Below are 24872 nucleotides of genomic sequence, written 5' to 3'. Positions count from 1 at the left end.
GTGAACGTTCTGGCCCAAAACGCTGCTGGTTACTCACATCCTCGCTCTGTCAGGAGCTTCCTCCTGGCAAGGAGCTGCCTCTGCCACCCTTCCTTGGGGACCCTGGGGACGTGTCCCCAGGGAGGCGTCCCCAGCCTTTTGGGGCACGCCTGGGTGTGTTTGGCACAGCCTGTGGGGAGCGGGGCAGGCTGAGGCTGTGCCCAGAGGGGGTTCAGGCAGCACCCCAATGTCCCCTCTGCCCACAGCAGTGTCCCCCTGGTGCAGCCCAGACCTCCCGTGACCAGTGGGACCCCAGTGTGGCAGCAGCTGCCCGACAAACACTCTGGATTTGGGTTTCCAGCACTGGCACAGGGGCAGGCTGGCACAGGGACAGTTATCCCTGCACAGAGCTCTGCTCAGCTCACCCACAGAAGGTGTCATTACTGACGGATGCGAAACACCCAGATCCTAAAATTCCCTGGCACCACCAATCAGTCTCCTGCACATGCACCACCATTCCTGGGGAGGGAATCGGGTTGTGGGGGCAAGAGGGAGCAGCAAAACAAACTCCAAGACTCACAGACCCACACCAGAGGATTTGCTCCTCGGCAGACAGAGGAGCCCTTTGTGCTGTAACCTGCAGGCAGGAACACACTGCTGCTTTTTTTTTTTTTTTTCCTGGTAGCAGGATCAGGGAATTAGATCCAGAGATAAGTGAGCAGAACTGGCTGCTTGTTCAGAGCGTTAGACCCTGAAAGAATTCCTTTGTAATTGGAATACTCCACAAAAATCAGATTTCAACACCCACGCCCTGACAGATCTAATCCTTCCATGCAGGAGGAGTTTAATATTTCAGTCTCAGCTTTGCATTATTTACTGCTTAAGTGACGCTGCAGTAAGTGGTGGCTTTGGAACAGAAGTTCCCTGGATTCTTTGAACTCAGATCTGCTCACAGCCAGGGATTTGATCTGTGGGGAAGCAGACCTGAGTTTTAGGGGGGACTTTATGCTTCTGCAAGGTTTTGCTGTGCACTGGATCATCCAGAATGTGAAATTTATAGTTACATCAAAACTAGAGATACAGATTTATAGATTTGCATCGACTCCTAAGTAGCAGGAGGCTTGACTATGGTGGTTGTGCTGCTCCTGGCTGCCTCCCTCCCAAATTTCAGACAGCAAAACCCTCCTGGGGAAGTGAAAGCCTTGCTGGAACTTGAGTGTGCAGCTGGCTGGGGCCAGCAGGGAGGCATTTTCTCCATGAGGATCCCCCCTACCACCAGTCCATTAAAAAGATAATTTTCTCTCATTCAAACAGCATTTGCAGGGACCTCAAGGAGCTGCCGAGGTTTTGGCACCCACCGAGCCCCAGCTCATGGCAGGCAAAGTTCAGCCCGAGCCCGCCGGGCACTGCGGAGGATCTGCTCCAAAACAAGAAGTTCCTTTTCCTGCCCATTAGTTCTCTGATGTGATTATAGCTCCAGCACACTCATCCAGCTCGGGAAAGGGGAAAAATCAGTGTTGAAACCCCCAGTTTTAATGATTCAGAAGGATTTTAGTTCCTTCTTTGTGGTGAGTAACAGCCACAAACTAAAAACGAGACTGAGAGCTTGATTTAATGGTACTCAAAAAGCTGCTTTATAGCTGGGTTTCAGTGGTGAAGCTCTCTTCCCCAACTAAAAACAAATTTGGAAGAAGCTATTTTTTATCCAAACCCAAAGGCCAGGTCCCTCAGCTCTTGTGGCCGTTGCCATAACTGTCCTTTAAAAGCCATCAAAGAGCTGCCGGGTAGCAATTAATGCTAATTGCTTTAGAGAAGAGGCTACTTTCTTTCAGCCAGCACCACTCCGAGCTCTTCATCCCGGGTTAGAAGAGCTCGGTTTTGGTGTCTGGGGCCAAGCAGTCGGACCCCTCGTGCCTGGGAAAGGGCTTTGTCCCAAACACAACCCAAAGCAAACCCCCATTCGCAGGCACCGTCCCAGCTCTGACAGCCCAGGGGATGGATCCCAGCTCAGGGGGAAAGGGGTCGGGGGCAGATCTGAATTTCCTCCTATCTCAGCAGGCAAAGGAAGCACCCAGCAGCTGCCTGAGCTGTTTGCTGTCCCCAGCACAGCTTTCCCCAGCTTTCCTCCCACCACTCTTAAACCACCTCGTCCAGCTTCGCTGGCGAATCCCCCACCACATTTCACCCTTCCAAAGCAGAGCCCTGCAGGTACAGAGAGCCCCCCAGCCCCTCACCACAGCCCCCCCAGCAGGAAAAGCACAAGAGAGCAAAGGACAAGCAGGAACAGGAATTATTATTAATCAGTTTTGGTGTTTTACCAGGCCGTCCGTCGTTCCGTGCTGCCCAACTCCTTGTCCCGGCCGTGCCTATCCCAGGACTTCTTTGCTTTTCTGGGCTAACCAAACACAGCTGGGTTACACATTAACTCCGCTCCCCGCTGCAGATAAGGCTCTGTGCTGCCCAGGTGGGTGCTCTGCAGGTACGTCCTGACAGGTGATCGATCCCTGGCCCCTCACCTGCAGCCAGGGCGAGTTCAGTTCATCCTGCAGCCCTGCGAGGCACCTTCCCTGCTGCTCCAGGCTGGCTCCCGGCGTGGCTGAGCCCCTCAAACCCTCAAACAGAGAGGCTGGGTCGTGGCTGCTGCTCTGCCAGCACCCGCTCTGAGCTGGCAGCGCCCGGGAGCTCTGCTCGCTGCCACCCAGCTCCTCCACTTCCCTGCTGTCCTCTGCTGTCCTGGGCACGGCTTTGGCCGGGGACTCCTTAATCCGACATCCTGTTCTGCTGCATAGCTGCTGGCTGACAGCAGAGCACCGAGCTGAGCCCTGACCCGAGCCCCACACACAATAATTACGTTCCTGGCTGGGCGTTCGCACCCAGCAGCGTCACCCACAGCAGATTTCTGCTCTCAGGTGGTGTGTGCAGGGATGCCACAGCTCGAGCTGGGAGCTGGTTCCCAGTTTGTGCAGGGATGCCACAGCTCGAGCTGGGAGCTGGTTCCTGGTTTGTGCAGGGATGCCACAGCTCGAGCTGGGAGCTGGTTCCCAGTTTGTGCAGGGATGCCACAGCTCGAGCTGGGAGCTGGTTCCCAGTTTGTGCAGGGATGCCACAGCTCGAGCTGGGAGCTGGTTCCTGGTTTGTGCAGGGATGCCACAGCTCGAGCTGGGAGCTGGTTCCCGGTTTGTGCAGGGATGCCACAGCTCGAGCTGGGAGCTGGTTCCCGGTTTGTGCAGGGATGCCACAGCTCGAGCTGGGAGCTGGTTCCTGCTCAGCTCTGAAAACAGCCAGGGCTGGGGCAGGTTGGTACTTGCATCTCACCACAGCTTCCCAGAGGCCAAAAGTTTGCTGCCTGCAAAGGAAGGAGGTTGTGAAGACAGGCAGAAAGGGTTTTGGAGCTTCAGCACAGATTTATTTACGTGCTGCAGGACGGGGTGCCCAGGTCTGTGCAGCTCCAAGTCTGCCTGTCCTGACCTGCAGCTGCTTTTGCCCCACTTGGCACCATTCCCTGTGGGCACCAAAACCTTCTGCAAGCTCCTTCCTAGTGCTGGGGACTCCTTCCCCAGGCAGCCTGAGGTCAGTTCCTGGAGCTCTGGTGAAAGCTAAAGCCCCCCCCCAGAGATGCCCATCAGACTCATCTTCACACTGACACCTTCTCAGAAGCTCTGCTGAGGCATTTCTCCAGCGGCATCTCCTGCTCAGAGCTGTGGATGCCACCTCTGCTGCCTCCTCCACAGAGGGTCCCAGATGTCCCCACCCTGTGCGGGGTGACACCGACCCCCAGCCCGGGTGCTGCTGCAGGGGCAGGCAGGGAACAGCAGAGCCTCCTTCTCACTCTTTGGGCTCTGATATTAAAATCAGAGCTTTTCCTGCTGCTGAACAATGCTTTGGCCATTCCCCACACACAGCATGGACTTGTACCTGCTTGACAAGGTGCTGCTCACTGCAAATCTGCAAATCTCCAAACACCCTGCAGGAAATTTCCAGGGCTGACACAGCTGCCAGATTCATACGCATTTCCACGCTCCAATGATTTAGTTAAAAATTTTTCTTTAATTTGTATTTTTAGCAAAAGGCTGTGTTGCCACACATGTTCCCTGCTCCAGATAAGGGGGAAGTGGAAACAACAGCTAATTAAAGCCACGGGAAGATGGAGGGAGAGCAGATGAGCTCCCACTGGTAATGCTGAGCCCAGCCAAGTGCTGTTCCAGAAGGGAATGTGTGCTGGAGAGCAAATCAAGAAAGCAGAGGCTGCTGACAGTCCCAGCCCCTCCTGCTCTCCCACTGGCCTGCAGCAGTGAGGGATGGGGATGCAGCAGATCTGGAGCTCTGGAGCGTTGTGACAATGGGGAATTGAGGGCAGGATTGGTGCCAGTGCTTCAGGAGTTGTGCTGGATGGCACAGCATCAACAGAGTTTAAATGTGATATTAGTTTATGAAGTGGGTTTGATCTTAAATTAACCAACAATTTTGATTTGAAGCGGAAGCATTCGAGATGCGCGGGGTTTTTTTGGGTTGTGCCCGGTGCTGAGGCTGCTCTGAGAGAGGGAGGAAATCAAAGCCGGGGCTGTTTTGTTATTGCACTGCCAGCAGGGTGTGAGCGAGCAGCAGAACGGGGCAGGGGCGTCCTGCAGGGCTCCGATCTGGGCAGTCAAACAGGCAGAGCTGGCTGCCTGCAGCCCCGTGTGCGGCAGGAAAGTGTCACCACCCATTAGGAGAAATCTCGAGCTCCTCTGAATCAGGAGCCCAGAAAGAACCTGTTCTTTTTCCACATTCCTCTCCCTCCAACTTATATAAATAGCTCCAACCCAAAATAAGGTGTGATTTCACATAGATGGCACGAAGGCTATGTGAGGAGTCAAATGATGCAGAGAAAACTCCCCAGTGCCCTGGAAGGACTTTGGCAGCTTCAGAGCCCTGCTGAGCCTCACCCTGTTCCTAAACACGAGGGCACAAGTGACTCAAGCCTGGCCCTGAAGGAAAAGCATCCACACCGCGTCACTGATAAAATTCCTGTCAAGGTAAGGACATTTATTTGACTCTGTGGGACTTTTGGGCACTTTCCTTCGCCCAAATTGCAGGCACAGGCTGGGTGCTGACAAATCAGTTATGGAAAAGAGCACGTAGTTAATGCCTCCTGTTTACAGCACTCATTAATCCTCCCTATGGCCAAGGAGCTCTATTTGTTATCTCCGTTTTACAGAAAAGAGCCAGAAAAGGGAGGTGAGGTGTTCCCAGCCTGCTTGCCAATAACACCGAAAGCGAGAAGGCAGCTCTCAAGCTTTAATAGTTCCCCAACATTTTCCTCCTGACTTTAATTAAAAATAACAGGCATGGGCACTGCGATCTTGGACAACTTGATTTTGTTAATTCCTCCATTGTATTCCTGTTTCAGGGAGCATTTGGTGCTCAGACAGCTGAAACAGCACGAGTGATTTCACCCAGTTTGGAGGAATTTTATTTGGAACAAACCTGACGGCAGTTTTAAAGCTGGATGCAAAGTTTGATTTAAAATGCAGGCAGACATTTAATTGCATGGCAGCTGCAATTTTCCAAACAGCAAGCTGACAACTTTTAGTTCCTCTTCTGGAGAGTTTCCCTGGCAGGGAGAGGTTCCCGGGGCTGGCCCATGGGTGGGTTCTGCAGTGAAATCAGCCAAGCACAGATGATTCAGCACTCGTGTGTCAGTCTGATTGCTCACAACTCCCCCAGCTCCAGGCTCTGTGCTCCAGAGACCTGGAGAACTTCTGCTCTCTCCTCATTCAGCCCCATCCCCTCCCAAAAGAAGGGCAAACACACCACTGGGCAGTTTTTGGTTGTCCCAGAAAAGATCCCAGTTGCAGAGCTGGGATATTCTCCAGGTCTCCAGGATGGCTGCAGGAGACTGTCCCCAAAGTGTCACAGTGGTCCCTGCTGGGACTGTGCCCAGGGAAAGGTGCTGGTTCCAGATGGACCAGGGAACAAGATGTTCCTTTTCTCAGTGCTCTTTTGATAGGAGCTCACTCACAACTCCAGATTTAGGTTTGTCCTTCAGAAATTCCTGTTACTGCTGATTTTCTCCCCAGACTGCTCTTTTGGTCTTTTGCATCCATGGAGTAGATCTGTGTAATACTGGAGACAAATATTTGTGAAGTCTACTTAATAATTTATGTATTTCAATGCATAAAAGAGTCTGGAGGGATGTAAAGGTCTCTTTAGAGCTGAGTCCTGATATCTCAGGTATCATATGTTCACAGAATCCCAGAGTGGTTTGGCTTGAAAAGGACCTTAAAGCTCATCTCATCCCATTCTGATATTCAGAGCTCATCCCACCACTAGAAGAATGCCATTTCTGGGATAATTCCCTGACTGTGTCATTAAGGGTAGGAAAATCCTAGTTTAAAAGTACTAAAACCACCCTAACAGTAATTTTTAAAAAGAAAATGAGTTGTACTTTAAATCTATCCAAACTTTACATTTTAAATAATGGAGATAGCTTTTTGTTTGGGTAAGTTTAGGAGAAAAAGGAGAAATTTTTCTTGTAGTCAGTACCAAGGACTTCTTCTTTGTCGGCCTATAACAATACCAACCTTTACAACCACGAATTACAGGTGTTTTATTTTTTTAACCAAAGAGATTTTATTTTCTAGGCAACAAAAGAAAACATCCAAGCAGTGACAGTGACACATCTCCCTCCAATGGAACTGATTCTCTGTTAGCAGGTTCCCAGTGCAAACATGATCTAGCACAGCTCAACACTCTGGATTAAATAAAGCTCATTTTTCAAATACTGAAACTGAGAAATACCAGGGAAAAGACCAAAAAAAAAAAAAAAAAAAAAAAAAGCTTTATACACTTGGAGAAATCCATCCAGAACACAAAGCTAAAATCTAAGGGTTGCTCCCCAAAGTCAAGGCAGAAAATAAATACGGATCTTGCACTTGTGTTTCAAAGACACCCAAAGACACGTGGGGCACCTCTGTGAGGTAGGTATTGTGTCCATGGGACAGATGGCAAAGGGGGAGGAGCAGCTCCTTGGCCCAGGCACGTCCCTGCTCCCCTGGGAAAGCTGAGAGCACACCTGGGGCTTGCCAGTCTCTTGGTCTCCTTCCTAGCCAGTATTTCAGCTCAAGTAGTTCTAACACAGTGTAATCTTCAGTTCCTTTGAACTGGCAGGTATTTCTGGAGGTTTTTAAGCATCAGCTTCTACAGGGCTGGGTTTAATGTTGGGTTTTTCGGGGGTTTTATTTTCTTTTCCTAATGACAGGCTACAAGCAGAGCAGGGTTTAACACTGGAAGCTAAGTGGCTTTCTATAGGGAACTCCCAACAGTGCTAATGTGTGTTTTAATACTGAACTAAAAACAAACCTGGTCCATAGTGCTCTGGGTGAGTCTAGGCTGTTTAATTATTCATGCCTTAAGTCAGCAAAGCACTTTTGTAATTATGTTCTTTCTTCAGTAAAACCCTCCTGTATTTCAAGATCCAACTGGGAGCCTCTGCTGAGAACTCGAAATAGGATTTTTGCAGAAAAGGTGGTGTGGCTGCACCAGTTTGGTCAGGTGCCTGAGGGAACAGAGGCCTTTCAAACTGGGTTTTAGGTTCCACGTGGAAAGTGGGTTTATTTCTGCCTCAGTCCGAAGATGCATGTTCTTGTTCCCCAGTCTAAAAGTGCAAAGAAGGTCACTCAAAACAGGAACAGAAGAATGGCAGGCAAAGGATATTTTAAAATTCAAGAAACAAGGCATTTCAAAAGAAAAAAAAAAAAACAACATAAATCCCCTTCAGTAATATGCACCTTTACAGCACCTTTTAAAAGCCCTCAAAAGCACTTGGCTGTTAAACTTCACAACCCCACTGTGAGGTAAGATATTCCAATTACACCAATTTCACCTTCCCTGATTCTGAACAGTCCAAGGAGTGGGGCACTTTCCCCAGCTTATTTTGTTCTGACTATTCAGCTGCACCCTTCATTATCACAATGAAAGTGTTGATACTCCACAGTCACTGGTGACAAACCAAACACATTAAGGCAGAAAGCAGATGGAATTTCAAGCCTCCCTTGTGGCTCTGGCCTTCAGAGGGCAAAACTTTTTACCAGCAAAGAGTGAGAACTCAACCTTAAAGTGCTCATTTACAGTATCTGGAAACTGGAACAGCTCAGTAACACCATGGCCGTGATTGGCTCTACTCAAGTAAAATATTCAATGTATTTAACAGATGCAAATTAAGTCACTTCCCTAACTACTCACTTCCCTCTTGCAGGAATTTCAAATGCTATTATGAAGAAGAATCCCAACTATTCCAGGAAACATGCTTATGCTCTGATGCAGTGTAAACACCAGGGGGCTGAGAGTTATTTTTCAAGCAACTAAAAACTACCTAGGGAGGATTAATAAGTTTTATTCAACACTTATCCATCTACTCATTAATTTAAAGGCTACCTTAAAGCTTAGAGGCCATTGCTTTCCCTAAAGTTCTCGGCACACAAACTACACAGTTTATTCCTGATGGTACAGGGCAGCTCAGAGACCCTCTTTTCACCACAAATTGTATTTTGATATTGGACTTGATATTTCCATTATAAATCATGCACCACAAGAGCAGCTTCCCCTTTGAGAGCTACTCATGTGTGCAGAGCCTAATTCTCAGTGTTGGGGGTTGTTTTTTTCCCTTTTCTCAGTGTAAATGATGCTGATACGTGTGTTTCCCAAAGCCTCGGATTAATTGAATTACCCTGAAAATGTACATTCAGCACCTCCGAGGTGGATTTTACACCAGTGTTGGACGAGCCTGGCTCTGTCTGTCTGCCCAGATCTCACACAAACACACACACACACACAGAAGGTGATGAAATCAAGGTGTGTCTGCCACCGTCCACCACCTGCCCAAGTGCCATCCTTATTCCCAATCCCCTATTCCCAATCCTGTGCGTTGGCCACCATTAAGTTAATTCGCTTTTCAAGCTCTGTGAACGGAATTTTATGATTACAAACAGCTTATCTGAGACTCCAGAATTTGATTCCGGAGCGGTGAGGTAGTCGATGGCACCCTCCTCGTGCTGAGCTCACACCTCCCCGAAGTTGGCGTGTCCAGTCTCCTTGGCGTGCTCCCTGGCCTCCAGCTGTCCCGTCAGTCCCTTCTGGCACACCATGCAGCGCAGGGCGAAGCGATTCACATCCGTGAACTGCCTCTTCCTGCGCGCCTCATCCGCCAGCTCCAGAGCCTGCGCCAGCACCACGTCATCGCTGCTGGGAAAAATCGTCTGGGGGGGAACGTCCGAGCCGGGCACGCGGCGCTCCAGGGGGTCGTAGTGGATCCCGTCGTAGATGAGCAGCACGCGCTTGCTGTAGCCCGCGTCCTCCCCGAAGCGGTCGATGCGCACGGTCTGCGTGTCCACCACGCAGATCTCGCACTGGTAGAACTTGGACAGGATGGACACCTCGATGGCTCCTCCCCAGGTCTCCTCCCTGCGGATCCAGTCACAGTATTCCCTGTTGGTTTTGCCCAGCACCGCCTCGCAGTAGGACTCGGGGTCGCTGGCCACGATCTGGGCAATGAGGTTGCGCATTTCGGGGGCGCAGCCGGGGTCGTACACGCCGCCCTCCACCACGTAGGACACGCTGGTGAACAGGCAGGAATTGTCTGCTGGCACCACCCTCCTGGCCAGCACGGGCACGGCTTCCCTGACAGGGTGGGACATTGCTTTTTTGGCGACCACGGGCGACCCAGGCTCGGGTTTGGATGTGTCTTCTTCCACTATGAGAGTGTCACCTGCCAGACAGGAGGAGGGACAGGTCAGAGGGACATAAAGGGGGGACCTCAAGCTGCTGCTGCTCCTTAAACACAACAACGTGGCTGTGCTGTCATTGCTGAGGATCACAGAAGAGAATCGTGGAACGATCTGGGGTTTTAAACACCACCCATTCCCACCCTTGCCAAAGCTGCTAGCCCAGGCTGCTCCAAACCCAACCTGACCACGGACAGCTCCGCCCGTTTCCCGCAGCTCGGTGTCCTGCTGGGAAACAGCCTCAGCAACAGCCGGTGGCACCGCAACGGTCCCCGCGGGACTCACCTGGCGTGGCCCGGTCCCCGGCCCCTCCAGCCCCGCGCGCTTCTCCCTCCGGACGCCCGGGACGTAGCCAAAGCACCACCGGCACCGAGCCGGGTGCTGACACCTCCCCCGGGAGCAGGAACCGGCCCGACCGCCGCTTGATGAGGGGCGTGTGCGCCACGGCCTCTTTAATTAACATAATTGCGGCCGGCGGGGCGGCAGAACCCACAAAGCGCCGCCCCCGCCCTCCTCCCCGCGGGGCCCTCACCCGAGTGGATGCCGAGCTCGCCGAGCCGCCTCTCGCCGTCGCTGAGGTCGAGGCTGCGCGGCGGGAAGCCGTGCAGGAGGCGCTGCGCGGGCGCGGGCACTCCGGTGAGCGCGGCGAGCGCGGCCTGCATGTCGCGGAGGCGGGAGTGCGGCGACAGCCCCGGCAGCGCGTGCGAGCCGCTCCGGGCCTTGCAGCGCAGCCGCAGCATCCTGGGGCCGCCGCCGCACCGGCCGCCGCCGCTTCCGCTTCCGGCCCGCGCCCCCCTCCCCACCGCTCTCGCGAGAACTCGCCGCGCCTCGCCCCCAGCGGGCGGCCAATCGGAGCGCCCTCTCATTTGCATAGCTCGCGGTTCATTTGCATAGAGCCGGACGCCGCGCGCGTGCCATCGGTACAACCCTCCGGGAGTCTCATTTGCATAAAGAGGACGACGCCGCCCGCTTAATTTGCATGCATCCATCTTCATTCATTTGCATAACGCAAGGTGTCGCCGTGAGGTCCCGTCCCGTCCCTTCCCCGGCGATTGCCTCCCATCTGATTTGCATAAAAGCTCGAGCTCCGCCTCCTCTGTCATCACCGGCCGACCTAATTTGCATGGCGCGCGCGCTCCGCTCCCCCTCTCGCCCCGCCCACCGCCCCCCGGCCTCATTTGCATACAGCGCGCGGTTCCCCCCGGCCTCGTTTGCATAGAGCGCGCGCCCCCGCGCGCGTGACGCGGGCCCGTTTTCCCGCCCCGCCGCGCCCCTTTTCCCGCGTGTGCGGTTGCCGGGACCCGGCTTCCGTCCCCGCTCCGCCGTGTGCGAGCTCCGCCGGTCATTTGCATGTGATTTGCACGCGGTTTGCATGCCGCGGGGCGCGCGGAGAGGCGCGGAGCCATGTCAGCGGTGCCGCGGGGCTGCCCCGGGGCCCCGCGGGGCAGGGCAGGCGAGAAGCAGTGCTGTGAGTACCCCCGGCCCCGGCGGGAGGATGCGCGTTCCGTGTCCTTAAAGAAATTATAGAGATGTGGGGAGGGCGATAAGGCTGAGCGCGTTTGCCCCGAACCTCGCCTCCCCGTCCCGCTGCCGGTCCTGGCTGTCCCGCCCGCCGGTACCGTGTCCCTCTGGCCCGCGGCCTCCCTGGTGCTGCATCCATCCCCATCCCGTGCCTTTCCCCCCGAATCTGCCTCTCCACGGGCGTTTTCAGAGCTTGCTCGGGCTGTTTGCTGAGAGAACGTGACCGTTTTGTTAAAAGCATCTTTGGTTCGCCCTTGACGGCTGCTGCCCGGGCGGTAAATGCTTTTAACGCTAAAAGCCCCATTAGGCAGCGGTGCTGCCGTTCCGCCTCGTTCACAAACACCTGGGAGACCACGGAGTGGTCACAGCAGCTCATGAAGGGCAAGGACACAACGCGAGATGCACGGAGGTGCTTTATCCACCGGGAGCTGGGATGACGCTGGGCTGGGTCTCGCTTTGTGCTCTGCAGCGCCGCTGATGCTGTTTTGGGGTGGTTTGGGGTTTTATTTTTGCAGCATGGGCTTCCTACATGACCAACTCCCCGACGCTGATCGTGATGATCGGGCTGCCTGCGCGGGGCAAGACCTACATGTCCAAAAAGCTCACCCGCTACCTCAACTGGATCGGGGTGCCCACCAAAGGTGGGGGGTGTGTGTGTGTGTGTGTGTGGGGACATCCCTGCCCCGTGCTGTGACACCTGCCAGTGAAATGCTCTCCTCTCACGCTCTCCTCTCCCGTGTGTGAAGTGTTTAATTTAGGGGTGTACCGGCGCGAGGCCGTGAAGTCCTACAAGTCCTACGACTTCTTCAGGCACGACAACAAAGAGGCCATGGAAATCCGCAAGTGAGTCCCTGTCACGGTCCGTGGAGGGCTGGGGGCACCGAAGTCTTGGCAGGCTGTGTGTGTGAGCAGCAGAAAATAACCCTGAGTGCCTGTGGAAGGGAGAAGGAACAGCACAGCCTGTGCAGGGATCCTGCCAGGGATGGGTGTGGGAGTCTGGGGCTGGCACAAAGCTCAGGTGGGGGTACCCCAAGATCTCTGGGGCTCTTAGAAGGGTTCAAGGGTGGGAGGGAGTTGTTTGAATCCTTCCCTGCTGGCTCAGAAGCTTTGCTGTGGGAATGCTTTCCATTAGCCGTGACCATCCCTATTTCTGTCCTGCAGACGCTGTGCCTTGGTGGCTCTGGAAGATGTGAAGTCTTATCTCTTGGAGGAGTGTGGGCAAATAGCTGTAAGATCCTCTGCACTAAAAATAGTTTTACATCAGGGCAGTTCAGAGCTGCCTGGAGTGTTCGGGGACCTGATGTGGGGCTGAGGTTTCAAAGTTTTTGGATAAACTTGCTCAGTGCTCCTTCCTCATTTTCTGCCAGGTGTTTGATGCGACCAACACGACTCGGGAACGACGGGACCTGATCTTAAATTTTGCCAAGGAAAACTCTTTCAAGGTAGTGCTTTAATTGTGTGTTTAATTTGCAGTGGCTACCCTGAGGGACATTGTGGCTCCCCGGTGCAGGAGCTCTCGAGTTTTGACTCTGAAATGTGCATCCCTGCCTTGTCCCCAGGTGTTTTTCGTGGAATCTGTCTGTGATGATCCAGAGGTGATCGCTGCCAATATCCTGGTGCGTGCTGCCCTTCCCAGGCTGGGGGAACTCAAGGTCACGGGCTCGGGGAGCTCACGGGGAGCTCTGTAAACGCCTCCCTCTCACGTTTCACCTGCAGAATAAGCAGCTGGGATTTGCAGGTTTATTAAAAGCCAGAGATGCCGTTATGTGAGAATGTGGAAATCAAATGGAGCCAGGGAATGGGTGACCTTGAGGCGCTGTCCTGGAGAGGGAGGGAGGGCAGGCAGAGCTTGGAGCCAGCGCTGTTTGTCAGGGCCAAGCGCCGCAGAGCCTGAAGAGTCGCCCTTTGTTTCCTCTCCAGGAGCAGGTTTTTCCTCAGGGCAGCGTTAAACAATGTGGATTTGTTTCGAAAGAGGGGAATAATGTTATTCATCCTTGCTTTTGTTCCCTCTTGAGTCTGCTTTAACTCACTCTGTCTGTTGGGCAGGAGGTGAAGGTTTCCAGCCCTGACTACCCAGAGAGGCACCGGGAGAACGTGATGGATGATTTCCTGAAGAGGATCGAGTGCTACAAGGTCACCTACCAGCCTCTGGACCCGGATGCTAACGACAAGTAAGCAAATCCCTGAGGTGCACTTTGTCCTTGGCACATGAGCTGCTTTGCTGTCTGGGGCTCCAACACCTCTGCTCTCCTCAGGTGTGACTGTGTGCAGGTGAATCACAGCTCCCAAGTGAGATTTGAAGGGATTTTTCTCTGTGTGCTGCAGAATCACAGGATGGTTTGGGTCGGGAGGGATCTCAAAGCCCTTCCCTAAGAGCCGTGGGCAGGACACCTTCCACCATGGCAGGCTGCTCCAAGCCCTGTCCAGCCTGGCCTTGGACACTGCCAGGGATCCAGGGGCAGCCACCCTGTGCCAGAGCCTCCCCACCTTCCCAGGACAGGATTTTTAAGCACAGCAGTTCAGAGCCTGTCCTGCCTTTCTTAGAGGAGGAGCAGCTGGGTGAACCCGCAGGTGCTCATGCCTCGTTTTTAAAACCATCCATGTGGGCATTCTTATTTTATGTCGACTCCAGAGATCTTTCCTTCATTAAAGTCATCAATGTGGGCCAGCGGTTCCTGGTCAACCGAGTCCAGGACTACATCCAGAGTAAAATCGTTTATTACCTGATGAACATCCACGTGCAGCCTCGCACCATCTACCTGTGCCGGCACGGGGAGAGCGAGTACAACCTCGTGGGCAGGATCGGGGGGGACTCCGGCCTGTCAGCCCGGGGGAAGCAGGTACGTGTCAGCCCGGGGGAAGCAGGTACGTGTCAGCCCGGGGGAAGCAGGTACGGGTCAGCCCGGGGGAAGCAGGTACGAGTCAGCCCGGGGGAAGCAGGTACGGGTCAGCCCGGGGGAAGCAGGTACGGGTCAGCCCGGGGGAAGCAGGTGCGTGTCAGCCCGGGGGAAGCAGGTACGTGTCAGCCCGGGGGAAGCAGGTACGTGTCAGCCCGGGGGAAGCAGGTACGGGTCAGCCCGGGGGAAGCAGGTACGGGTCAGCCCGGGGGAAGCAGGTACGGGTCAGCCCGGGGGAAGCAGGTGCGTGTCAGCCCAGGGGAAGCAGGTGCGGGTCAGCCCGGGGGAAGCAGGTACGGGTCAGCCCGGGGGAAGCAGGTACGGGTCAGCCCGGGGGAAGCAGGTACGGGTCAGCCCGGGGGAAGCAGGTACGTGCCCAGCAGCCCCTCCTGGGGCTGTGCCTGTGCCGTGCAAGCTGGGGCTGATGCCTTGGGGTGGCTGCCTAATACAGAGGATGCCTTCAAGATTTAGCTTTCGTGTTTCTCAGGTTCTCTGCTGACTTGGTGGGGGACTCTGAGCTTCATATTCAAGTTCTCTTCGCAGGGTGGTTAGACAAAACAATCCTTTTCCAGCTTGAGCTTTCCCATTACCCCAAAATCAGAAACGATGGTAAATTGAAGGGAGCAGACCAGGACGATGGGACTTTGTGACCTGAAGCTGTAATTTGACAATTAACCCCAATATGCAAGTGGACCAAACTTATAAAAGTGTGAAAACCCATGACCCGTTGTCCATTTTGGATGTAGCCCCTGGGGGGGCTTTGTCTGCCCAAAATGTACCTGAAGGTCCTTCAGTAAATCCAACTGCTTTTATTCTCTCAATTTTATCTGGCCTCTGTTTTTAGGGAGCTCAACAAGGCATCACCCTCCTAACCTCCCTGGAATTTTTCTCCCCAGTTTTCCCAGGCGCTGAAGAAGTTCATCGAGGAGCAGGAGATCGTGGACCTGAAGGTGTGGACGAGCCAGCTGAAGAGGACAATCCAGACAGCCGAGTCCCTGGGCGTGCTGTACGAGCAGTGGAAGATCCTCAACGAGATCGATGCTGTGAGTGACAGGCTGCTTGAAAACCTCAGCTTTTCTAGGTGGGAAGTAATGTTTAAAGCCAAATGAATCGCCCTAAAGCCAGCTGTTTTCTGTTGGTTTATAGCTATGTTTTTGTATCATGGACCTCAGCCATCCAGGATGAGGTTTGGGGCGGTTTGGTACAAGGCTGAGAGTGTTCAGAGCTGCCAGGTCCAGCTGGTGTGGAGGAGGAAAATAACACTGAACATCCCAGAAATCTGTCACACCCTCCTGGCTGGGCAAAGGTTGCTGCTCCCACTCTGATTCTGTCAGGAAATTGCAGGGTGGTTGCTGGGGAAGCGAGGGCTCATTTTTCATCCCTGGCAAACACCAGGGGTGTTATCCTTTCTGGTTTTGAGATAAAACCAAAGCCCAGCCTCTTCAAACCACCCTGGAACCCACACCAGGGGCAGGGCTGGGTCAGGTGCAGCACCTAAAATTTCCATGCCATAAAGGGATCCCTGATCTCAGCCAGTGCTTTTCCTTCCCTTCCTGTTGTGTTGTTGGCCCTCTGATGAAATGGTAACCAGTGGTAACCAGTTTTTCCTTCCTTCAGGGGGTCTGTGAAGAAATGACCTATGCAGAAATTGAAGCCAAGTATCCAGAGGAGTTTGCCATGAGGGATCAGGAGAAATATCTTTATCGTTATCCTGGGGGGGAGGTGAGGACCCTAAAGAAAAAACAGGAATACACAGTGAAGTGAAACAAACATTTATGTGTGGATTGGAGTTAAAGCTAACTCAATTTTAAGTTATTCTGCCAATATTTGCATTCAAACTGAAAGCATTAGGATCCCCAATTCTCTTTTGGGGGAAATGTTTCTTGATTTCCCTCAGCAGGGTGTGCAGATGATGCTTTTCAATCCATTAATTTGGCCACTTGCTGGATGCTGCTCTCAGACACTGAGGGGGTTCTGCATCCCAGGCCTGAATTGTCACTGAGAAACCATCTGGGAAACAAAATTATCGTGGGTGTGGCCTGGAGTATTTTCTGGGTTTACTTCACTGTTTAAGTGAATCGTTTACTGTTTTATTTGGTTTCTTTCCTGACTGCACTCATTGAGTACCAGTAATCTGAGCCCTCCCACAGTCTGAGGGTTTGACCCTGAATTTCACTTTCTGCTGTTGGCTTTTTTTGTTGTTTTTTTTAAAAACTATTTTTACCACATCACCCATAACCTCCTCATTTTGCTGCTTTAACTGATATTTCCCTGAATGTGACGCTGTTGATTGCCACCTCTGCTTTAACCCTGTGTTTACACAACCCCTTGACCAATTCCTGTTTGGTTTTCCAGTCCTACCAGGACTTGGTGCAGCGCCTGGAGCCAGTAATTATGGAGCTGGAAAGGCAAGGCAATGTCCTGGTCATCTCCCACCAGGCAGTTATGAGGTGTCTCCTGGCTTATTTTCTTGACAAAAGTGCAGGTACAAAAATAAAGGGATGATGCTGAGGCTGGCTTCTCTCCCTGCTTCCCCTCACAGGGTTTTTGGGAGGGTGGTTTGTAATGACTGGGTGGATTTTTAATTTATTTTTTTTTTTTTAAACGAGGGAAGGGCTGTTTAAAAAAGGAGGAAAGGTTTCAGGAGTGCTTTAACCCCTGCACTGCAGCAGTGCAAGGAGCTCCCTGAGGATGTGCTGCTGTTTTCCTGCCCAGATGTTGTTCCTGGAGTTGTTTTCAGCAGCAGTGCTTACAGAATGTGAAGGGGACTGGTTTTTATTGTAAAGAAAAGGTTTTGTGATGAATTCAAGAGCCTCAGTGGCCTGGAAGTGTTGGCAGGAGTGCTCCATCCCAGGGAAATGCTGATTTCTTGCACACACACCTGGAAGCACACACACACTGCTGCAAGCTCCAGTGAGTGGCACTAGAGCTTCATAAAACTTTTAATGACATTAATAAACTTCTAACAAACTTCACAAACTTTTAAATACAGCTCTGAACTCATGGCAGCTGTTGCTGAGGTGCTTTCCCAGCCGTGTGCTGCTGGAGAGGTTTCCTCTGGCTGGCCCTGTGCACTGGAAATGGAATTATGGAATTGTTTGGGTTGGAAAAGCCCTTTGAGAGGGTTGAGTCCAGCCCTTAACCCAGCACTGCCAAATTCTGGAGAGCCCTGAGCCAGCTGGTCGAGCTCCTGTCTCATCTGCAGCTGCTGTGCTCTGATTTTTCTGTGTCTCACTGCTGTCAACGTCTGGGTGCCATCCACAGGCTCTTATTGCCAGGACAATTTCCATTCAGTGCTAGAATGGTTTGGGTTGAAAGGGACCCTTAAAAGGGTTTAGTGCAACCCCTCTGTGATGGGCAGGGACATCCCTGCTGCTGTGGGGCTGGGGAGGGCACAGGGGGGCTGTGGCATCCCAGGTGACCCCAAACACCTTTCTCTGCCCTAGATGAGCTGCCCTACCTGCGCTGCCCCCTCCACACCATTCTCAAGCTCACACCTGTTGCCTATGGTAAATAAGTGCTTTATTTTAATTTTCAATTTTCATTCCTCTCCTGGTTTGTGTGTGGGGATGTTGTGGGCAGGTTTGTGTCCATGTGTGGCAGCACCTGGCTCTGCTCTAGAAGCTTCTGGTAATACACAAACAGGTTATTTCCTGGTTAACTTACAAAAAATTAACTTAGAAAAGGGTTCTGGAGGGTTGGGGGTGCAGGGTCTTCTCCCCTGGCCTCTCTTTTAAACAATTGGATTTTCCCTGTGGGTGAGGAAGGCTGTGCCTCCAAACCTGGGGTGCACTCAGTTAAAATTGGCTTTTCTGTGCAGCCCAGATAATGCAGGGCTGTGCTCTCACACTTAACACCACCAGGTAAAGTGTAAAATTCTGTTTGTGGGGTCAGCTGTGGGTTTATGAGCTGTGTTAATTTTTATAAATAAGAGATTGATTCCTGTTCGCTTTCCCTGCTGGTTTTTTTTTTTTTTAAATAAATTACTCATATAAACCTCTCTTTCTCCTGGGTGAAGGCTGCAAAGTGGAGACAATTACCCTGAATGTGGAAGCAGTGAACACCCACCGGGACAAACCCTCCCTGAACTCAGTGAGTTTTGCTGCACCCCTCTGGCTCCACCTTTTCCAAAATAACTCACAAACCCTCTTAAACACTTGCTAGAACTGCCTGGGGGCTTTCAGTGAGCAAGATTCTCTTCAGAAATAACCCCCAAAAGCAGAATTACTTGTAGGGTGCATTAGTGCCTCCCAGGCCAGGGGGGATGTTTTTCAGAGCTGTTGTAAAGGAGCAGAATGGGCAAATTTAGGGCAGAGATTTTAAACTCCAGGTCTTGTTCTCAGATTTCAGTGCAGTGTTTGTTGCTGATGCTTCTAGGTTATTTCAAAAAGACTTGGCAAGAGTGTTAAAGTGGATTTTTCTGCTTGCCTTGATGAGTTTTCTCTTTCTGAAATCCTCTCTCTACCATTATTTAAATCACTGTTGACCTTGTAACCACATCCTAAACCTGGGGGAGTTGCTGATCTTTGAGGTCCTTGATTTTTGCAAACCCTGTTTTCCAAAGGGACTGTCAGGGAAAGCCTCAGTGATTGCCTCTAATTAATTCCCCCAGTTAGAGAGCACAAGCCAGCTCTGCTCTGCTGGCTCACAGGAAGTCTGAATGCTTCTGATTTTAGATGGTTCCGGTACATTTTGACTTTTTGTTTTTGTATTTTATCAAGAGCTCTTGGGCTGAGAACTGGTTATTCTTTTGTGCCGAGGGGACTGGGCAAACTGGGAACCTGCAGCTGTGGCTGGAGGGTTTGTGGAGCTGCCAAATGCCAAACTGAGGACCTTGGGCATGACTTGTGTGGGTCCTTGTGGTTTCCAGCATGACCCTGCTCACAGCAAGGGCTTGGGTTAGGTGATGTTTAAAGGTTCTTCCAACCCAAACCACTCTGGGATTTATCACTTTTCCAATTTCTCTGTGATCCCTGCATGGAAATCACTGCTGCCTACTTGGAGGCTGTTTCTGTTCTTTGCTTTGCTTGGGTAACACAGCTGCTTTGGGGCAGAAGAAACAGGAAGAAGGGAGAGTTTTCGATTTGCTTATTTATTTTTTCCCCCTGAACTGATTGTGCAGAGAGAAAAAAAAAATAAAGAAAAAACCAAACCAAACCAAATCAGAGCCACCTAAGCAAAACAAATGTCCCAAAGGGAAGTAAAACTGCTGAAAAATCACTTTCCAGTTGTGTCCAAGGTGGATCCAGTTGTTTGCCAAGCTGGGGAAGGCACAGCCCCGTGCGGGGTCACTGGGAGAGTCAGGGTGGGGTGCTGCAGGTGTGTGACGTGGCTTTAAAATCTGCTTCCCCCTTTTCATTCCTGGTGATTCCCTGTGTCCGTGTGGGATCAGCTCGACCTCCCCAGCAGGCAGAGCCCTGTGAGGATGAGGAGGAACAGCTTTACCCCGCGGGCCAGCGCCGACACCGTAAAGCGCCCGCGGCACCACAGCCTGGGCAGCAAACCCCTGCACCTGCTGGGGCCTCTCCCATCCCTGGAAGCTCGAGAAGGGGCTGAGCAGCCACAGCTGGAAGTCACTGTCCAGGTGGTACCTTCCCTCTGCTCCCCCTCCCCACCATCTCCTGCTCCTCTCTGAAATCCACGCCAGGGTCGTGAGCAGGGTCTCTGTTTCTGCCTGGAAATTACCCAGCCTGGATTGGATCAAGGAAAAGAAAAAAAAAACAACCCCAAAACATAAAAATCCAGCTGGAATTGTGGTGCCAGTCTTTCAGAATCAGGCTCCACACAGGCAGCTTTCCATCAGTGCCACGAGTTTTGGGCAGGGGGGTTTATTCTGGGTAGGGTTTTGCTTCTGGACTAAAACCCGATTGGAAAAGTTACAAATGCCCTCTTTGTCCCCGTTTTTTACTGCAGCCGAGTGGTGTCCCTGCCTTCTGTCACCTCCTGCTGTGACACAAACCTGCCCTGGCCTAAAATGAAATTTTGGGGCTGCTTCACTCCTCCCCTCATTTGCTTTGCTGCTTTTCCTATTTCAGTGTCCTTTAAGATGCACTATGAGCCCTGCTGTGCTTCTCTGTTTCCTTTGCAGCCTCCAGAGGGAAATGCTTGCCCTTGAGTGCCACTGCAAGCAGCTTGGGTGTGCTCTCTTTGGGGTTAGTAAGTCGGATTTCTCTTGATTCGTGTTGCATGGAAACCACTCTGGGCAAAGGCAAACCCATGGAGCAGAAGGAATCTTGTGCTGGATAAAGCCTGAGATTGTGGGGGACCTCAGTGGGGGCTGAGCCTGCTGATCCAGGGGCTCCAACTGGGCTTACTGGTGCTTGTGCTTGTGCTGGCTGCAGCAAATTGTGTTTGAAGCCCAGCTTGCTCCCTCCCTGGATCAGGACGTGGGGTGGCTCCACGCTGGTGCTGAGCAGGGCAGGGTCCCAGCTGTGTGTCCCCTGTGCCCAGGACAAGGTGTGGTGACGTTTTTGGTCTCAGGGATTTTGCAGGAGTCACTGGATCGTGGGTGTTTTGTTAGCTTTCAGTGTCCTGAGTGTGTTTCTGGTGTCTGGTGGGCCCTGAGAGAGGCAGAGGAAGGGGTTTTATCAAAGCTTTAAGTGTTTGTTGTGGTTAATGTGCAAGATGGTCACTGTGATGGTTCTTGGGTGCTTCTGGAAGTGTGATTCCCATGGAGAAGGTAAATAAAAGTGAGCAACCCTGAGTAACCAACCTGCCTCGTTACTGCTGAGCTCCTCCACCACTCTGAGCTTGTGTGGGCTCAGGCTGCCGTGGGGAAACCCTTCAGGAGGGCTGAAGGGTGATGTAAAGAGTGCAGCAGGTCTTTGTGTGTGGATGGAAGGGATGAAGTAAATCCTCAGGTGGTTCCTGCCACGGGCAGCAGTTCCGTGGAGCTGGATTCAGCTCTCCATGTGCTGAGCTTTCCCCTCTCCTGCCTTCCTTGCTGTGACCTCTCCTGTTCCTCTTTTCCCTGCAGAAAATGGCCACTTTAGCAGTGTAAGGGTTCCTGTTTTCCCTTTGGATCCAGCTGGGAATTCCAGGGCCAGGAGGAGCCAGGAGCTGAGACTGGAGCATCCCTGGAGCACCGTGAGCCACGAGCCACCCTGGCCAGTACTTGCCTCAAACTGTGATTTTAGAGCCTGTCTGTGTCTTTTCTTTCCAAATGCTGGAATGTCTGTCCACGGGGCTGGGGAAGATTTATTTTGGAGATTTTTTCCAAGCCGCTTTTAGCGCTCGTAAGCCAACGCATCCCCGGGTGTTGAAATAGTGTCCCACGTCTTTCCTCCTGGCCAGGTGCCAAAATTAACCACAGTGGGAGGACAAAATAATCATGGTTTTACTCGCTGAGGCAGCTTTTCTTTGGAAGAGGCATTTCCAGGCCAAACCCCCGAGCTTTTATTTCCCCGCTACCATTTCCAAGTTATTTCCAAGTTCAAACTCAATTTTTTTTTTCTGTTGTTCAGCCATCCAGGGAGCTCCAGGTAGGGTTTGATTTTTTTGTTTTTTTTTTTTTTTTTTCCCTTCCGTGAGTGCTGGTGTGAATCCCCCAGGCTGAGCCAGTTCCTTTGCCCTGGGAAGTTTTGCTTGGATGTGACACCCAGGTCAGCACATCCATCCCAGGGGCTGCCTGCTGTGAGGGGCAGATGGGAATAAACCCTCCTGCCCCTCTCTGGGAGCTGCACAGCTCCCAGGGCTTTAAATCCCACCTCAAGCCCTATTTTAGCTTCTCATCCCAACCTAAACTTCATCCTCTCGCTCGTTTTTCCTGCATTTTGGGCATGTTTTATCCATTCACTCCAGAAAATGGGAGCATGGCTGGGACCAGCAGGGCTCCTGGGCAGGGTCTGCAAGGAAGCACAAGGGTTTTATCAGTTTTCTTTATAACACACCAAATTTGAGGCCCACAACAAGCTTTTAACTTGCTTATGAATATGCTGTGAATGTTCCCAATGCTGCCTTTCATGGTTTTAAGCTGTTGTTAGAGTTTAGAGCACAGGTGGTGCAGCTCTGTGTGGCTGTGTCTTAAATCCTTAAATCCCCACCAAACCCCAAATTTTCAGTTCCCTCCCACAAGTCTTGACTTGTGTTTTGCCAAACTCCATTTCACCCCACTCCAGCTGTTCTTGCAATAAGGGCAGGACCCTCAGGTTGGGTGAAGAAAGGAACATCTGGGTACAGAGCACGAGGCTGTTCTGGACCTGCTGTTCCCAGGTGACTCCAGGATTTATCTGAGCAATTCTGGTCCCCAGAAATTGCTTATTTTAAATGTGTAAATAAATGTTGGGTGTACCCACAGCAGGGAAGGTGTGCCCTGGCTGTGAAGGAGCTCAGCAACCCCGGAGCTTGAGGCTTACCTGGGCATTTTGAGCTCAAACTTGGTTGTTTTAAACACTCCCAGAGCTGTAATTTCATAAAACTGAGGACCAAGACACTAATCTGGACCCCTCAGGATTTCTGAGAAGCAGAAAAATGTGTTGATCTAAAGCAATTGTGCCACAGAGGAGTGAAATTTGGTGGTAAGAAATTGAGTTTTTATTAGGTTTTCTCCTCAGGTTTTTCCTCCCAGGTCTGATCTTGGGTTTTGAATGTTTTTGTGTTTAGAAATAAACCAGAAAAAAATTTAAATATTGAAGGAAGAGATTTAGAGCCTGTCCATGGCAGTCCTCGCTGTCACACTCCAAAGTGCTCTGAATGCACAAACCCGTCCTGTTCAGGCTGGCAGCTCTGACCAAACCCCTCCTGCTCTGGGGGAAAAAGGAGTGGAAAATGTACTGTAGGATGTTTACGCACAAAAATGCTGGGATAACTCACTGAAGAGTGCATTATGTTCATATCACTGAGCAGTAAATGATTGTAAGGAGACAAAAATCTATATTTTTACCTGCTGGGATTTGTGAATGTCGCTGTTGATGTGTTGGTGGTCGTGACATTTCTTTTTTTTTTTTAAATCACTGCTGAAAATCAGATGTTCTGCAGTTTGGATCGGTGGCTGGGGGTCCCTTTTGTGGCTGTGGGGTGGAATTTCATCCTTCTCTGCAGCCTTTGTGCTTCACTGCTTTAATTAAAGCTTTTTCCTCCTGTGTTTTCACCTTGGGAAGTTTTAAAGCAAACGGGTCTGGAGCAGAGATTTGGGAGCAGAGACCTGGGAGCAGATCATTGCCCTGAGGGTCCTGCTGAGCCCTCGGGGCTGTGGGGCTGAGGTGATGCCTGTGGGCATCTCCTGGCAGCTCCCTGTGCCAGGGATTTCCTTGAAACCACCTGATCTCCTTGGCACGGGGCGTGCAAACACCCCAGAATACACAAACGTTGCACAATGGGGTTTTTTGAGATGTTTTTGGTGGAACAGCTCAGCAGCAGCTCGTGCTGTCAGTGGGATCAGTGTCCTGGGCTGGGCAGGTGGAGGTGTGCAGGTGGATTTTGGAGGTGTGCAGGTGGGTTTTGGAGCTGTGCAGGTGGATTTTGGAGGTGTGGATGTGAGCCTGGCACTTTGCTGAGCATTTCCCCAGGAGTGGGTGGTTCTGTGACCCCCTGGCTTTCTGTGCCTCTGTTCCAAGCAGGTGGTGGTGGCTGCTGTCACCTTCTGTGGGACCTGCCTGTCCCTGTGTGTCACTGCAGAGATAAAGGAGCACTTGGGCTAAAACTGCTCCATCTCTGGAAAAAAACTGAAAAATGGGGGGGAAAGAGGTAAAGCCAGCCTGGCTGCTCTATGTACACGTGCTGTGACCTCAGAGCTGTCACCTCTGCCAGGTGTCCCCTTCCCAGCTCGGGTGGGTGGCAGGGAAGAGCCTGACCTGGCTGCCAAGGGGCCGAGGAGCAGCTCAGGGAGGAGAGGAGCCAGCCTGGCCAGGGCCACCTGCCTTGAGGGGTGTCCCCAAGTCTCAGCCCGTGTCCCTTTGAGGGGCTCTGGGTGAGCAGAGCCAGTGCCACCCCTGCTGTCCCCTGCTGTCCCCCCTGTCCCTGGGTGCTGTTTGCAGCTGCAGCTCTGGCTGCAGTGTTTGGTGAGAGGGACCTTACCCAGCTGCTTGTAAACTTCCCTGTTCTGCTGCCTTCTAAGTGGTTTTTGTTTTTAGGTTTAAAATGCTGCAGTGTCTGTCAGCTCGTGCTGTGTGTTGTGTGCTCTGTGCACTTGAGCATAAATATCTGTCAGTGTTTATTTACAATAAAGAGACTTTAAAAAGTACAGATCATTTCCTCTGTTCTTTTCCACTGTTTGCTCTGGCCCTCCACTGTGTGCTGGTTTTCCGAGGAGGAGGGGAACTCAGGGAGTCTCTGGGATGTGTTTGGAGGAGGAGGGCCTGCAGGGATGGGCAGGTGTCCTCTGCTTTGGGAATTTGAGTTGAAACCAGGGACTCAAACCCTGCTGCTGTTCCCTTCTCGCTTCTAAGGGTGTTGTTACTGGAGCTCAGAATCTCAGGATTTCCATGGAACTGAGCTTTAAGGTCCTTTCCAACCAAACCATTCTGGAATTCTCTGTGTGTTCATCTCCCGGGGACCTCCTGAGCTGCTGAGCTCCAGCATGGGATTAGGTGGGGCTGGCTGCAGAAACCTTTTGGAATGCTGGCCATGGCTTTCTGAGCCCTGGGCTGAAGCAGCTCTGCTGAGGAACCCCTCAGTGTGCCCGAGGTTTCAGTGGAGCAGCTCAGCAAGGGTTATTCCAGAGACTTGGCACTTCCATACATGAAAACCAAACCATTTCAACATCTGCTTGGCTTGC

The 24872-nt window shown here is 52.0% G+C and overlaps 2 protein-coding genes across 5 annotated transcripts; one reads left to right on the top strand and one right to left on the bottom strand.

Moving 5' to 3' along the window:
• Positions 1 to 5864: 5864 nt before the first annotated feature.
• On the bottom strand, positions 5865 to 10509 carry YOD1 (YOD1 deubiquitinase). Of its 3 annotated transcripts, none has more exons than XR_009934002.1 (3): positions 10273 to 10509; positions 8947 to 9724; positions 5865 to 7615 (listed from the first exon to the last, which is right to left on the bottom strand). XR_009934002.1 is itself a non-coding variant. In XM_062509593.1 (3 exons), the coding sequence occupies exons 1-3, from the start codon at positions 10478 to 10480 to the stop codon at positions 7583 to 7585; spliced, it is 942 nt and encodes a 313-aa protein (XP_062365577.1). In that variant the 5' UTR covers positions 10481 to 10509; the 3' UTR covers positions 5866 to 7582. The 3 variants fall into 3 exon arrangements, 2 of the variants coding, with proteins under 2 accessions (XP_062365577.1, XP_062365578.1); XM_062509593.1 differs by having other exon boundaries at positions 5866 to 7615; positions 9024 to 9724; XM_062509594.1 differs by having other exon boundaries at positions 5870 to 9724.
• A 623-nt stretch (positions 10510 to 11132) lies between these two features.
• PFKFB2 (6-phosphofructo-2-kinase/fructose-2,6-biphosphatase 2) lies at positions 11133 to 24247 on the top strand. Of its 2 annotated transcripts, XM_062509748.1 has the most exons (14): positions 11133 to 11208; positions 11777 to 11902; positions 12008 to 12104; positions 12423 to 12489; positions 12629 to 12703; positions 12821 to 12877; positions 13308 to 13432; positions 13894 to 14101; positions 15055 to 15201; positions 15776 to 15880; positions 16514 to 16643; positions 17605 to 17667; positions 18177 to 18250; positions 21135 to 24247. In XM_062509748.1, the coding sequence occupies exons 1-14, from the start codon at positions 11145 to 11147 to the stop codon at positions 21156 to 21158; spliced, it is 1362 nt and encodes a 453-aa protein (XP_062365732.1). In that variant the 5' UTR covers positions 11133 to 11144; the 3' UTR covers positions 21159 to 24247. The 2 variants fall into 2 exon arrangements, with proteins under 2 accessions (XP_062365732.1, XP_062365731.1); XM_062509747.1 differs by lacking the exon at positions 21135 to 24247 and having other exon boundaries at positions 18177 to 18625.
• The last annotated feature ends 625 nt before the right edge of the window (positions 24248 to 24872 follow it).

This window comes from Cinclus cinclus, chromosome 27 (genome assembly GCF_963662255.1).
Source record: "Cinclus cinclus chromosome 27, bCinCin1.1, whole genome shotgun sequence".
Taxonomy (NCBI): Eukaryota; Metazoa; Chordata; class Aves; order Passeriformes; family Cinclidae; genus Cinclus; species Cinclus cinclus.
Note: the sequence above shows the minus strand (reverse complement) of the source record. Positions and strands in the feature narration are given on the sequence as shown.

Excerpts from the sequence above, each read along its gene's own strand:
- PFKFB2 (XM_062509747.1), top strand. The coding sequence starts at position 11,145 with ATGTCAGCGGTGCCGCGGGGCTGCCCCGGGGCCCCGCGGGGCAGGGCA. Across the intron at positions 13,433-13,893 it reads GACCCGGATGCTAACGACAA|AGATCTTTCCTTCATTAAAG; the intron begins GTAAGCAAATCC and ends TGTCGACTCCAG. Across the intron at positions 15,881-16,513 it reads ATCGTTATCCTGGGGGGGAG|TCCTACCAGGACTTGGTGCA; the intron begins GTGAGGACCCTA and ends TTGGTTTTCCAG.
- YOD1 (XM_062509593.1), bottom strand. The coding sequence starts at position 10,480 with ATGCTGCGGCTGCGCTGCAAGGCCCGGAGCGGCTCGCACGCGCTGCCG. Across the intron at positions 9,725-10,272 it reads CGAGCTCGGCATCCACTCGG|GTGACACTCTCATAGTGGAA; the intron begins GTGAGGGCCCCG and ends CCTGTCTGGCAG. Across the intron at positions 7,616-9,023 it reads GACACGCCAACTTCGGGGAG|ACTGGGGAACAAGAACATGC; the intron begins GTGTGAGCTCAG and ends TTGCACTTTTAG.